Source organism: Mustela erminea, chromosome 15 (genome assembly GCF_009829155.1).
Source record: "Mustela erminea isolate mMusErm1 chromosome 15, mMusErm1.Pri, whole genome shotgun sequence".
Lineage (NCBI taxonomy): Eukaryota > Metazoa > Chordata > Mammalia > Carnivora > Mustelidae > Mustela > Mustela erminea.
The window spans coordinates 31,723,700-31,739,192 of NC_045628.1; the positions used below are offsets into that span (position 1 = coordinate 31,723,700).

General features: G+C 37.2%; 1 protein-coding gene across 11 annotated transcripts in view; it reads right to left on the reverse strand.

The window, feature by feature from the left end:
* LMO7 (LIM domain 7) overlaps positions 1 to 15,493 on the reverse strand; it is a 204,021-nt gene that overhangs the window by 106,766 nt on the left and 81,762 nt on the right. For all 11 annotated transcript variants that reach the window (XM_032314733.1, XM_032314738.1, XM_032314739.1 and 8 more), the window contains one exon: positions 8,656 to 8,725. In XM_032314733.1, the coding sequence (XP_032170624.1) occupies positions 8,656 to 8,725 (70 nt within the window). The remainder of the gene's footprint in view (positions 1 to 8,655; positions 8,726 to 15,493) is intronic.

Sequence of the window (15,493 nt, forward strand, 5' to 3'; positions counted from 1 at the left end):
CTTCTCATACTCTCACTCAATCACTCTCTACCCATTCACTTTATTTTTTCAGTGTAATTATTGGCAACTGACAAGGTATTATATATTCTGCATGACAACTGTTAGTACCTTACAGGTTATTATTGGGACCTATTGATTATGGTCCATTAGGGAGGAACTTCCTGTGTCTTATTTGTGGCTGTGTTCCAAGTTCCTAGAATAGTACTTGGTACATAGTAGGTGTTCAATAAATACTTTTAGGGAGGGAGAGAAAGTTGTGGGCCGAAGACCATTAAATGATCAATGTGCTTATACCAGTCTGACACCTGGATTCTATTTCTTATTTAATCTCATTTGATGTTTCCAATGTCTACATTAACAAAAGGTCCCTAAAGAGAGATGTTCCAAGCATTTTAGTATCTTAATAAAACTATCATGTAAGACATAATCCTACTCTGAATCAATTTTTCTTTGACTCTACAAGTTAATCATGTTGTTGCGTTAGGAATTCTAATTCATTAATGTTTTTTTTAAAAGGTTGCCCTCAAGGCTGACAGTTGGCATATGTTCAGCTTGGATTTAAAAACAAGTTTTGGAACTTTAAGGAAGTGCTCTTAAACTTGTGCCAATGCCATGACTAAGAAATTATGGCTCAAAATAAAACAGGAGTTTCCTGATGTACAGTGCTGCATCATTATGAGGGTACTGGAAACAACTTTACACACTGACACCAAGATCTGGGGTTTCCATTCCTGGTGATAAGTATCTTGACTGCGAGTTAGAAGTAAGGAGACAAGCAGACTCTTGAGAAAATCACCTAAAATTTCTTTGTAAATAACTCAGTCATGATTGGCTTATTTATCTGTCATTTATATGGAGGTATTAAGGCATTTGGATATTTAATATCTACTATTTGTTACCTAGAACACAGGCAATGCATAATGCCCATTCAGTCTGTTTTCTCGACTTAATTATTGGATAACACCAAAGTATTTCAAAATACTAACGGTGATCCACAGAAATTCCAATGCAATATACACTGGAAAAAAATTAAAGTACAACTGCAGAAAATATCATTTTTCAATGCATAAAGTGGCCTTGTTTTTAGTAAATGGCTAGTTTTTATGCTATAATCTCTTCATAAGTGTAAGAAAACATTAAATAATGGCAACACTAAAGTACTCTCCTGTTACTTCATTAAGAAGAAAAAGCACTCCACGTTTTTGTTATTGGTGTTCTGTTTGTAAAGAAAATAGATTGACAAACTAGAAAAATAAAAAGTTTAAATTTTTTTGTTTGCGGCATAGTTATACAACTTGTAATAGGTCTACCCTCCCTTTGAAATAAAAAGATTTCTTTAGTGCAGTTTTTATCCTGAAACCACAACTGAGCAATTTTCGTCAAGTTTACTAATATCATTTAACCTCTCCCTGTCTCTATTAGAAGTGGAAGAAAAAGAAAAAAATCATTTAACTAAATAAACCACTAAAGTCTGATTCCACATCTACAAAACTGTTCCAATACAGTGATAGGGGAGAAATGAACAATCATTGAAAAACATGGTCATTTATAAACTACCTAGCCTTCCTTAGTTATCAACTGTGAGGAAACTGAGAACATGAAGATTAAGTAAGAATGAAGGCAGAAGTAGTGTTATAGGAGGGGACCTCAATGTTGTCCCCCATCCGTTTGGAGATGGGGAGCACTGCAGCCAGAGTCAGCTCAGCCTGAACGCTGTTCTCACTGGCTATGCAATCAAATAGCAACAATGAGTGAATCAGAAAGATTTCACTTGGTGGAAGCCTCTCCCACATGTTCTTGGTGGAGATCTCAAACAAATTAGCAATAAAATACAAGAACAGAAAATAGACACTGTTGATCTTAGCATTAAATGGTTATTGTAAATACGCTCTACGATACCATCTTCCCATCTCTCTCCACGGTGTTGCTTTTTACCAGGTTATATATAGATCACCATCAAAATACATTCATAAATATATCTTGTTTATTACCAACTAGAGAGATATTCCCTCTGAAACACACACTGAGTTTGATCTAGTACAGAATGACCTTTTGTCACTATTCTTTTAAGCAAAGCATGGGTTGGTTGCCCATCCAAGTCACATTCTAATGTTCCCTGAATATTTTCATTTCAACCGTACAAAATTTATTCCTGCCTCCTAACCAGAAAAGTGTCACCCTTGAATGAAAATAATAATTATATTCATTTTTCCTATATATTTCAACTTGGATAGGAAAGAAGAGGAAAAAGAAGTGGGCTTTTTCCCTGAATTATTTTTCCCTGAAAACACGCTTGTCTTGAGGTCTCACATTTGGTCTTACTTATAAAAGAGCTCACAAGCTCAGTGTCCCACAAGCCTCCCTTTTCCCAACCCCCTCGTTCCCCTTGTCCTGGGAAAAAGAGTAGGTTACATATAGTCACTGCCTGAAAGTGGGTTTTTAAAAGCACATGGTAAAACCTGGATTCCTAGTGCACTTTCTATTACTGCTGGAAGGGAACAACTAGACGTTTCAATAGCGATTTTGGCATAGACTAGGTCACACTACTTTGCTGACACCCAAGTGCACAGGAGAGTAAAGATGAATCAGGAATAATTTTACACAGGCACAAGAACATTAACCACCAATAACCTTCTGAAAATGGCAGCAAGAATGGAGCCCATAGACTTGGATTATTTCTTGAAGTAATTCTTGAAGTAACCATTAAGAACATAAGAGAAACTGACACATCCAACAGCTTAAGCTAGCTGGCAACTTTGCCCATTTCCTGCATTCTACAGCATTCCTGAATGAGGAGACAACCTTCCCAGTCTCTACAGTCACGCCTTATGCATTCCAATCTCAAAAATAATCTGAAAGAGTAACCCTTTAGAGGAAAGATGCTCAAATTCAGCTCATATTTTTGAAGAAAGTGTGGATATGCTGAGGAGATTGACAGACGGGGGCAGGCAGGGAGGCAGAGGGAGAGAGAAAGAGAATCTTACGCAGACTCCACGCGCAGCATGGAGCCAATACAGGGCCTCATCTCATCTCACCACCCTGAGACCATGACCTGAGCCGAAGTCAAGAGTCAGATGTTTAACTGACTGAGCCACCCAGGTGCACCAAGAAGATTTTTCTATTAAGCCCACTAAGAGACACAAACTTTCAAACAAACAAATGATTCAAACCAAATTTTCTAGAACACCGTTGCTTTTCTAAGAGAAACTGCAATGGAAATGGCAGGCATAAGTAGATCTCTCAAATCTATACTCAGTAAGCAAACCAGCCCATGTGAAGGGGCAGTGTTCACTTTATTAACCCTTTAGCTCCATGGCCCCTAGCTAGGGATGATTTTACCCCATCAGGGTCCTTGGCAATGTCTGAAGACATTTTTAACTGTCATAATTTCAGGGAAGGGAACATGGTGTTACTGGCATTAGTGAGTAGAGTCCAGGGAAGCTACTAAATATTGTAAAATGCACAGGAAAGACCCCCCCCAACAAGGAATTATTGGGCCCGAAATGTCGATAGTCAGCGGTGCCACGGTAGAGTAATCTTGCTTTAGTAAATACAATTAAATCATCAGGGGTCCAAGACAACTATAAGTCTTAGGGTTAATAACTTCCTTGACGTTCTCTGCACATATTGTATTTCATGCACGTTAACACATCTGATGGTAAACATTATTCTGGTTCAGTGGCTCTTTTCACCATCAGGATATCTTGCTTATTTCTCAGGGCTTTGTTCTGAGGTTGAGTTTTTGAATTCCCAAATCAACTTTTAGTTTTGAGTTTCAATAAACTGAACATACCCACACTTAACACTGGCTAATTTTTTGTAAAACTCGAACTCTTGTGTGAGATTTTTTTTAGCATGGCTTTGTAAAGAATATAAAGAATAAAAAAGAGAGAGAAATGTATTTCTTTAAAAATTAAAACTTAGTCCAACAAGAAAAACTGTATCTCTACCCATGAAAACATGGTTAATATCTCCCCAAGACAAAACCTTCATAAAATAATATGAATGTTCCAAGCAATGTATTCAGTGTATTTCTAAATCATCTAAACGCCTCTCTCCGGATTGTCATTGCTCAGAGGCTATCCCATGTGCTGCACATAGGTCCATCTACAAACAGTAAATCCAGTGCCTTGACCTCAAAGCTAAATACAGTAACTGACACGAAATGGATAAAAGTTTTAGCAGAAGGAAAGAGAGTAAGAAGGGAGTGATGGAGAACAGGGCCTGGAGCATAGAAATTGTATCATTCTTACTACATTTAACTTAATGTTATCTACACCGGAGAAACCTCATCCACAGAACCCTCTTTAAACTACACATCTGAAGGCACCTGGGTGGCTCAGTGGGTTAAGCCTCTGAATTCGGCTCGGGTCATGATCTCAGAGTCCTGGGATCGAGTCCCGCATCAGGCTCTCTGCTCGGCTGGGAGCCTGCTTCCTCCCTTTCTCTCTGCCTGCCTCTCTGCCTGCTTGTGATCTCTGTCTGTCAAATAAATAAATAAATATATTTTTTAAAAATACTGAATAAACTACACACCTGAACTCAGGGACCCCAAAGCTACCTACACTCCTAACCACAGCCCGTTTGGCCAAGATGACACTCTTCTCAAGGAACGCATCCACCGGCTGGCCAGTGACCTGTGATATCCATAGCCTGGAAAGACAAGGTAATTTGATCCATTCGGATTCTTCTCCTGGGAACCTCAACTGAGAGACACCATTTCCTGTTTGCACTGGGGCAGAAAGAAGTAATCATGTGGAATGTGACTGTCATATCTATGGCTGCACACCAAATTAATGACAGAGTCCTCTGAAAATCCTTAAAAACACTTCATCTCACTTAGTCTGAAAGCATCTCTGCTCTTTGTTACTAAAAAAGCATTAGCTGCATATAAAATGGGTGAATCAGATTAAGGTCTCTGGATGTACTCGTGTCAGTTTCCTGGTTTTATTATCGTATCACAGTTATGCAAAATGTTATCATGGGGGAAACTGGGTGAAAGGCACAGAGGACTTCTCTGTACTGTTTTCCCCCACCCCTTCCTGTGAATCTCTATTTGTTTCAAAATAAAGTGTTTTTTAAAAAGCAAGTATTAAATTAAAAACAAATAAAAACACTTACCTATTTGTATTAGTTTCCTAGCACTACTATGACAAAGTCTCACAAACTAGGTAGCTTAAAACAACAGAGATTTATTGTCTCACAGCTGGAGGCTAAAAGTCCAAAATCAAGGTGTCCGCAAAGCCACGATTCTATGAAAGCTGTAAGCAAACTTCCTTGCTTCTTCCAGTGTCTGGTGGCTTGCCAGCAACCTTTGGTTCTCTTTGCGTATACAGGCGTCACCCCAGCCCTCTGTTGTCTCGTGGCATTCTTCCTGGGTATATCTGTCTTCACAGAGCCATCTTCTTCTAAGGATGTCATAATAGATTAGGGGCCCACCCTACTCCATTATGACCTCATCCTTCCTAAGTACATCATCTGCAACAACCTTATTCACAAATAAGGTCATATTCTGTGGTATTGGGGTTTAGGACTTCAAAATACTATGTTTGGGGGAAGGCACAATCCAACCTCTAACACTATCCCTTCAAAGATTTAATTCTGGCGCTTACTATTGTTCACAATGGAAAACTTTTCCATTTATTCATTAAAAAAATCTCTGAGGGGCATCTGGGTAGCTAGGTCGGTGAAGTGTCTGCCTTGGGTCATGATCTCAGGGTCCTAGGATGGAGCCTAGCATCAGTCTCTCTGCCTGGTGGGGAGTCTATCTCTCCCTCTCCTCTGGGAGTATGCTCTCTCTCTCTCTCTCTTAAGTAAATAACGTCTTTTAAAAAAAATCTTTGACCTCCAAATTTATCAGTCATTGTGTTAGCTGCTGTGAACACAGAAATTACTCATATAAAGAGTCCAGCTCAGGGTTTTTTATCTTTCTTCTACACACATCAAAAACAAAGGCTTCTAACATACTCCTTGAGGAATTCTTAGAGGTCAATCATCATAGTCCAACGACAACTGCTCAGGTGTGTTCACCAAATGTCAGTCTATTATAATTCCCTGCAGCAAATTTATATCTGGTGCTTTCTTGCTCATTTGCTAATTTATTTGTTAGATCCTGCTCCACCACTAAAATGTAAGCTTTTTGAGGATAAGGTCCTTATCAGTCTTTCTTCCTCCAATATATCCCATTAAGCTAGAAAAGTTCTTGACCTAGTAGGCACTCAATTAATTGTTTAAAAAATTAATGTGCAACAAAAGAACATTCATTGAGTATCTGTATGTCAGACTATCTACATAATTCCTTTCTATCCACATATGACAACCCTACCAGGTAGATCCTGGAGCTCTAAAACACACCTCAAATTGAGGCTTCAGTGATTTTTTTTCTAAGTTTTTATTTATTTATTTAATGGACAGAGAACACAAGAAGGCAGAGAGGCAGGCAGAGAGAGAGGAAGGGAAGCAGGCTCCCCGCTGAGCAGAGAGCCCTATGCAGAGCTCGATCCCAGAACCCTGACATCATGACCTAAGCCGAAGGCACAGACTTAACCCACTGAGCCACCCAGGCACCCCTAGGCTTCAAGAAATTTTGACATAACCATCCTGACACACAAGTATGGGAAGGAGTCAAATGAGGCATGATGACAACTTCAAACAAATTATAGCCCAATTCTGCAACTATGGTTATTCTTATGCTCCTACATCCCATTGAAAATGCTCAGTGTCCTGTACTTGGGAAATCATCCCATTTAATATTCCGGAAATACATTTCATTTTAGTGTCTAGAGATAAAATCCAAATCAGATAGAATCTCCATGCTTGAAATAGAAATCGTTGGAGAGATGTTTGGATTTAAATATAAAATATATTTGGCTTTCATCTAATCATAGAATCAGAAAATTGAATAAAACCTCTAGTGGCCAGTAACAACAAACCACCACAGTTCAAGCATTCCAAATATGTGGGGTATTTGAAATCAAAGGCTAATTTCATTTCAAATGTGTGTAATTGATCCAAGAAATGGCAATTCAAAATCTAAGCATTAAAGTAAGAATAACTTAAGCCACTTGAAAAGACTTTCAATATGATTCAAACTTTTAATTTTCACAGGCGTTATTTCATAAAAGTAATTTTCATATAAGGCTTTATTTTTATTAAACTGAATGTTTCATCCTAGAAAGACTCAAAAACCAAATTTCTTAATGTTATTCTTGAAATAATACCTTCTGACTTGCTATATTACTGGAAGTAAATCATACATGTATGTATATTGCTATACATTCATACACACACACACACACACACACACACACACATCTCTTCATATAATGATATATGCATACATGATGGATTTTTTACCTAACCAAATTTGAGACCAATAAAAATAACATGTCATGACAGAAATGGAACAGAAATAACCTGGTAAGAAAGAAGGAATTAATATTTGAGCCCAACTGCTCTGGAAACTTTATACATATTCTCTATTTCAAAAGAAAATTGTAATTGATCTTACAAAGAAAAAAGAAAGCTCTAAAACTCTTCTACCCCTTTCTTCTAAACAGATATTTTCCAATAATACAAAACTTGTGACCAACTTACTCCTGTCAAAATTTTAATAAGATTTTTTTACCAGCTGCAAATCCAGAAATCTTGATACTGCTACCTTTCTGCTATCCTTCATGCCTTTGATATATGCAAACACATGGTTGACAAAACAGAAGGTTCTCAAATATAACCAGCTAGACTATTCCAAAGATATTACATATGTGTGTATATGTATATACATACTATATATATATACAAATATATATACTACACACACACACACACACACATATTAAACTCCAGGTAGTAGCTGTGTTAAACTTCAGTGTTTTACAAAATTAATCTTTTTGACTGACTCCTATCATCAGCCTTGATTCTTAGAGATTGCTAACATTTTGAAAATAACCCATCATGTATACTTACTTATAAACTACTTTTTTTCAAAGATACAGCCCCACCTTGTTATTGGTCTTTCAATTATTATTGATCCACTAGAATATATGATGACAGTGTGAAGTATTTTTCATACACAAAATCCCAAATTAAAGCAATAATGAATCGAGAAACTTATCCCACAGTCATCTGATAGCTAGTATTAATGAGGCAAGGGAAGATAGTGACTTACCCAATACCACCTAGAACTCTGGTAGGAAATCTATGATACAAAGCAAACATGTTGCAAATACACTCCAAGATCTGCAGGCTAAGTGAGGTTCATGCCTAAGCATGAAGCAACAGAAATGTAACAACTGGGAAACACCTAGGTTTCCCTAAAGTGTGGTCACCTAGCAAACAAAGTAGGCAGGGCTGAGCTTCAGAGAGAAGGTGATCATAAACAAATGCAATTTGCAGAAGAAATAAGCTAAGAAAGGAGATACATAAGGTTTGAGGGCACAAAAACAAAACAAACAAAAACACAAGATAAAAGTCTCCCAGCAGAAGGGAAACAGAAAGAACTGAAGATATAGGAGGACATCAATAAAAACCTTCTCCTGAGCAAGAAACCCCAAACCCAATTTCTATGATAATTCCAGATAAGAGGACCAGTCTATGCCCATCTTTTTACATTTTGAAAACAAAGAAATCCAGTTTTGAAGATAATTTTTTACTTACCAAACCTGCTATTGGTGTGGATAATCTATTGATCTTCTTAATGACACCAGGTTTAAGTTTATTAACCAAACTGAAAGTAAATAAAGAAATAACATATGCAATTACAAGAATGCCAGTATCATTTTAGTATTCTTTTTAACATTTTCAAAAATCATGTATACCACTAGTCCATGCCCCATATGTGATTCAGAGCCAAGAGCCCAATAAAAGGCAAACAACCAAGAAAACAAGTTAAGTAACAGAGTAAAAAGAACATAGGGCGCCTGGATGGCTTAGTCTTTAAGTATCTATCTGCCTTCAGCTCAGGTCATGATCTCGGGGTCCTGGGATTGAACCTAGAATCAGACTCTCTACTCAGCAGGAAGTCCGCTTCCCCCTTCTCTCTCTGCCTACTTGTAATCTATCTATCTATCTCTCTCTCTCTCTCTCTCTCTCTGTCAAATAAATAAAATCTTAAAAAAAAAAAATCACCCCAAACAACGTTGAGTGTCCTCTCAGACCTTATAGAAACTGCTATACTCGAAGCCATGTCCCTAAAAATAGTTTCACATTTGTTAAAGTTAGAATTTTATTCTGTTCCAAGAGCCAGTTTAAGACTCTCTTTCATTATAATATAGTTCTCTTGGGCCTAAAAATAATTTTTTCTATTAATCATTTTCATTAATTTTTTTCTCATACTGATCTGAATTTTAAAAGGTAACTTCAAACCACATTATTTTTCCAGACTTGTTTACTGAAGTACAGTTGACATATAATATTAGATTAGTTTCAGGTGTATAGCATAGTGGTTGGACATTTATATACATTATGAAATGATCATTATAAATCTAGTTACCATCTGTCATTATACAAAGTTTAATATATTGGCTATATTCCCTATGACTGTATAATATATGTGACTATATTCCCTGTCTTCCCTTTACACCTCCATGACTTACTTATTTTATTACCAGTGTTTGTACCTCTTAATCCCACTTGACCCATTCTGCCTACCCACTCCCCTCTGGCAACTACCAGTTTGTTCTCTGTATTTATGAGTCTATTTCTGTTTGTTTTGGTTTTTAGATCCCTACATGTAAATGAAATCATACAGTATTGCCTTTCTCCATCCGACTTATTTAAATTAGCCTAATACTCCTTAGATCTATCCGTGGGTACAAAAGACAAATGTAATTTGCCAGATAGGATGCAGTAGAACTCATCCCAACAGCCCGCTAGTTCCTACTGGTAACTCATACAAATACGTAACTGATCACTTTGTTACCCTAACAGAATGACTGCCTAAAAATTAAATGTACCAAAACTCCCCCAAAGGGGCACTGAACACATTTAAGTTGCTGATGGATCTGCAAAGATATCTTAAGTTCCTACATTCCAGAACATGAGAAAAGAAGCCACCTTTGAAGACTGTACCTTAGAGTACCATTCTTGGCTCTAAATCTAGTTATTGTGAACTCTGTGTTTTTTGTTGCTGTTCACTGAAACATTGCTAAGCCTTGGAGACATTTAATACTATAGTAATGCTTTTCTACTAATGCTAGCTTGGTTAATTAATTATTAGTCCCTGTCAGAAAACAGTAATTTAAAACAGTGATTTTCCTATTCAGTAAACTAGCTACAAAAAGCAATTCTTTATTCTGTAGACAGAGCTCCAAAAAGAAAGCAAATATAGGAGAGAGAACCAAACATTTTTAATTTACTGGTCTCCTCTTCACAATGGGCAACAGAAAAAAAAAAAAAAATCTGACACTTGTGGAATGTCACTCCTTCAACATTCCAGAGATTTATATACACACTTGAATGTGCTAAAAATAAAGAAGACAAAAGTCTCAATTTAATAGCCTTCAGAATGTTGTTCAGCAGGATTTCAAAATTACAAAATGAAGGCTTACAAAGATTTAGCCTGGTGAACAAAAGATGTTTTTTCTGTTTTCATAGGTTTTTCACACAAAGATCTTTAGACAACTTAACATAAATAATAAAATTGCCCCCTCAATCAAGCATTTCCTAGAACTATTACTCTCTGATTCCTAATTTCTTATTTGTGCACTGAAAGCCATGTGAGAAGGAAGCCTTTCTCCCTTAATAGCTAAAAATTTGAGCAGTTTCTAAAAAATGACAGTTGCAAATTAATTCTAGTCGTTCCCTATTTACCACATATGCAATGCTTCTAAATAATTAGAAGCACTAATTAGAAACACTAATAACTGGAACATTACTTAATAGCAACATTATTCTAGCATAGTATAAATCAAGTAATTCATGGAGTTGTTGACCACTAGCTTGGCAGTGACTTTCCTACAGTAACCTGGATCTTAAAATGTAATCTTCCAGGGTGCCTGGAGGGTGTTAAGCGGTAAGCGGGTTAAGTGCCTGCCTTTGGCTCAGGTCATGATCCCAGGCTCCCTACTCTTTGGGGAGCCTGCTTCTCCCTCTCCCTCTGCCCCGCCCCCCTGCTCTCGCACGAACTCTTTTTCTCTGGCTCTCACTCTCTCAAATAAATAAATAAAATGTTTTTAAAAAATGTAATCTTTCAATGACATAAAAAGTTGGAGACTAAAATGAGCTGGGCCAACTTATCAAATGTGAGGAAAGTGTGGCATCGGTTGTCTTTACGGGAGGAAGAATGTGATAAATTCCTCCTCCACCCATTTGAGTCACTGATGACTTTAGCCAGATCTCTCAATTTACCTGCTTACTTCACTTATCATTTTTCTATTACAGTAATGGTAATACCAAGAGCATTAAAAAAAAAAACACACACATACTTTCTGGAATGAATAATAACACAGCGTACACTCAATCGAGTCAGCAAAAGAAAGGGATTGAAGGAAGTAAAAGAACCAGCACAGATAAGTGATGTTTCCCCAAAAATGACTCGACTCATCCTTCATCAAAACGTTCCACAGCTACTACCTAGAAGCATCATACACACAGTGGATTGGCTTCCTTCTCGACTCTGGAGCCTCCTAGTCCATGTACAAACAGAAATAACCACAAGGCAAAAACAACCCCTTGCATAACACACAAAACTACGCTGTAAAAGTTGTGTCACTAGAGGAAAATGTTGTTTTACTTTGTCAAATGTTTAAATGGTAGCAGGTCTAAGCACTAGAGTGGGGAGAAAGTGCCATATGGTTTTGGCAAATACTGAACATCCAATCAAATTACGAGTCATGAATAATTATCTTCACATACAATTGAAGGAAAACTTTTTAGGGTATTTCTTCTAGAGAAGAGAATGATTTCATAAAATTTAAGCTTCTGTGAAATTTAAGGATATCTTTAAAAAAAAAAAATAGAGGCACAGTCTTACGCCGAATAAAACACAAGTGCGACACAAGGGAGATATTACTCTCTTTTATAAATAGAACTTCTTTGCATAATAAGGGTTCTTCAATTACACATGTGGAATTCGTAAAGGGAACACTCACTTGAGGTCACTGGTTCTATTCAAGAATCATATAACATGATAACCTTCCAGAAGCCTCTGTGCACAAGGAAGTGGAGGCAGTGAAGGGACAATTTTATCTGCCTGCAAACCCACCATTCTTCTAATCCTATGTATAATTATACTTTGATTCCTCCAAGCCTTCCCTCAGGCCATGGCATAAACCTAGTTATGTGCTTTGTTAGCACATCAGAGGTTTGCTCTTTTGGTAAGATTAAAACCAGAACGGAAAACACCTAGTCATTTGCTCTCCCTGTGGTAGACCACACGGGCAAAAGCCTGCAAACCCTCTCCTTCAGCTCATTCCTGCATTCTTGTCTGCTTCCTTTTCTTCTTCTCTCCAAAACCTCCTGCCCACTTCCTCCAACGGAGCTGAGTTACATAACATGCTAGAAGGCTCTCTCTGTTCCAAAACCTTGTCACCAGTGAATGTGTCCTCACTTTAAATATAACTCAGAGGTGACACTCCAAGAAAACTGTACATGAAGTTCAGTGTAACAACTAGCTCAGTTATAAATGGTGTCAATGAGCATTAGAGTTTGGTGCTTAGTCTCCAGAAACTAGTTCCAAACACCACACTTCTTTTCCCCTTTATCGGAAAACTCTTCAGCAGGGACACCTTTCAATTCCCTATTTCCAAAGATCTTTTCCAAATGTCCTGGAGACCTGTGCTTCAAAGAGCACATCAGTACACGGAGAGTGAACTTTCTAATCTCTGAATAATTTGGTCAGTCAGTCACACATACATATTTCTATTATCTTTCTGCTGACTACGTTTTCTAAATACATATCCTCACGTTAGTCAAATTTTCCTATTGGTAATCACATTCGTTAAAGATATGATGAAGACAATTTATATTTCCTTACACATTAAAGAACAATGACTTTGGTTTTATCTGTTATTTAGCACATCTTTATCTGCCTGGTTTTCTTCTAGATGAAACTGTCCATAAACATTTGAATGCTTACTAAAGACGGAACACTGCACGAATCACACAGTGACACTGCGAAGTACAAGGAAATTCCCTCATTCCAAACATCTCCTAGCACTTAGTAGTGTATCTGGTATTGATTGTGTGCCTCAAATTATTTTCAAAACCTCGCCATCTGACTTGTAATACAGAAATTTTTCTGTGATTCAAAACCTCTAACTTCTTTATAGAAATTAATTTAGAAAAACGTTAACTTTTGTCTCACTCAAATGTGAGAAATCACTTTTAGCTGTTCCCAACAAGGACATCTCCCCTCTGTTAGGTTTTCTGTTAAGTCAAACCTTGATGTCATCTCTCCTAATAGGCAAGTGTTGACCAAGAGAATAAACTCTCTATCAGATATGTTAATTCGGACAAGTTATCTTAAGGAAATTCTTACTAAGATTTTTCATTAATTATCTCCATTTAAACGCCTAGGTTACAATATCTCTAAAACAAAAACCACTCTGAGTAGTTAGTGATCACAGTTCCTTGAGTAAAGTAAAAAGTATATATAATCTAAAATTTTAAAGTTTGGGGCGCCTGGGTGGCTGAGTCAGGCATCCATCCAACTCTTGATTTCGGCTCAGGTCATGATCTCAGGGTCGTGAGATGGAGCCCCATCCCACTCTGTGCTGGGTGTGGAGCCTGCTTACCAGGCTCACTTTCCCTCTCCCTCTGCCCCTACCCCCTTCCTAAAAATGGTTGGGTTTTTTTTTTTTTAAGTTTAAAAGGATACAATATAAACATTTATATTCACCTTAATATTTTCAAATACTGGTAGTAACATGAACATTGATCTAAGCTGAATTTCTAGAATTCCTCTGGTTATTTTGAATCGTGCTGAATTAGAACAGAACACAAATAGTTAATAATAAGCGCTAAGATGGGAAAGCGTGCAAGAGCAACAAGTCACGATCAATACACCTGATAATTATGGTTTTATGATGCTAGGACCCTCTTATTTAGCCTCACTGTTAGGCCCGAAGCATCCTGAAACGAGCAAGCAAAGTCTGAGAGGTCTGAAGGCAGATGCCTCAGGACATTTCCCAATACCACATCAGCAGCAAAACACCTTTAGCATCTGCTGTCCTGCCTTGCTGTTTACTATTAAGTAACATCTCTACAGTTCTCTCCACCCCTTCATGCAAAAGAGAGTGATATGTTGTTCTCTTATAGGTGGACTTGGTTGCACTCCAATTTCCCACCACTGTGAAAAGGCTTCCGAGGCGGGTCTGTATGCGTATCGTCATCCCTGCTCCTTACAGTTTCCTATACACTGTTTCTAGAAATAAAATCATCAGCGTCAAGCTCTTGCTCCTTGTCTGGGAAGGAATCTGGCAATGCGAATCCATTTACTTTTGCACCAGCGGGCAGCATTCCTGTGCCCGCCTTGCGGTGGGCTAGACCCGCCGCGCGGTCCCTTTGCGCCTGCGCCCTGCACTGCACGCTCTTGCACAGAGCGGCCGCCTCCCTAAGCGCCGCTCTCCGGGGATGTACAAGATCCCACCCATTTTATCACATTAGAGATACTTAAGTTGTTTTTTATATTTTCCACGGTGAAGAAGCTTTATACATATTTCCCCATTTAATAGCCTTTTTTTAAAAATAGATTTCCAAAAGGGAAGATTATTAGGAAAAGTCCTATAATGTTAATGGTAAGTTAATATGTTTATATTAATTAATTAACTTGCATACAATTACATGATGGGTATTGTCACACTGTTTTACAGAGCTTTACCAGCTTATATTCAATTGGTCATTTTGAGTCTATACCATTTTGCCATTATATGTGATCATGTGGTAACATATCAAATTATTTACCACCTTCAATTAAAAAATAGTATCTGGATTTCTCATAATTATTTCTTACAAAGGAAGGTGAAGATTTTACTGCTTATTTCCAGTAGTATTTCTTTATTTGCGAAGTCTTTGGTCATATCCTTTGCTCATTTGTCTCCTGAGGTTTTCAAATATGTTTCTCAGAAGTTTATTTGAAACTAGATAATGTTCAAGTCATTTTGTTTAATGTATTTTTCTCAAAATGTTGTCAGAATATCTGTTTATGTATAGATTTAAATCTTTTTCTTTTTTTCCTTCTCCTTCAAAGCTTAGAATTTTAAACTGCCTCCACAGATTTTAACTTTTCAATTTTATTTTTTTTAGCTTTATATTATCTTAACCTAGGCTATTTGGTGGGCCTATAAATTCATTCTTAGCCAATTATTTATCCCAATACAATGAACTGAGTGATTTCTCTCTTCTGTATGTTTTCATATCTCCTTTATTACAAACTCCTACACCTAAGAATGTATTTTGGACATTATTCCTATATTTATATGTACATTAATAAAGCAGTCCATAATTTTTAATTACTGTACTTTGTCATGTTTGTCATGTGTTCTAATATGGAACA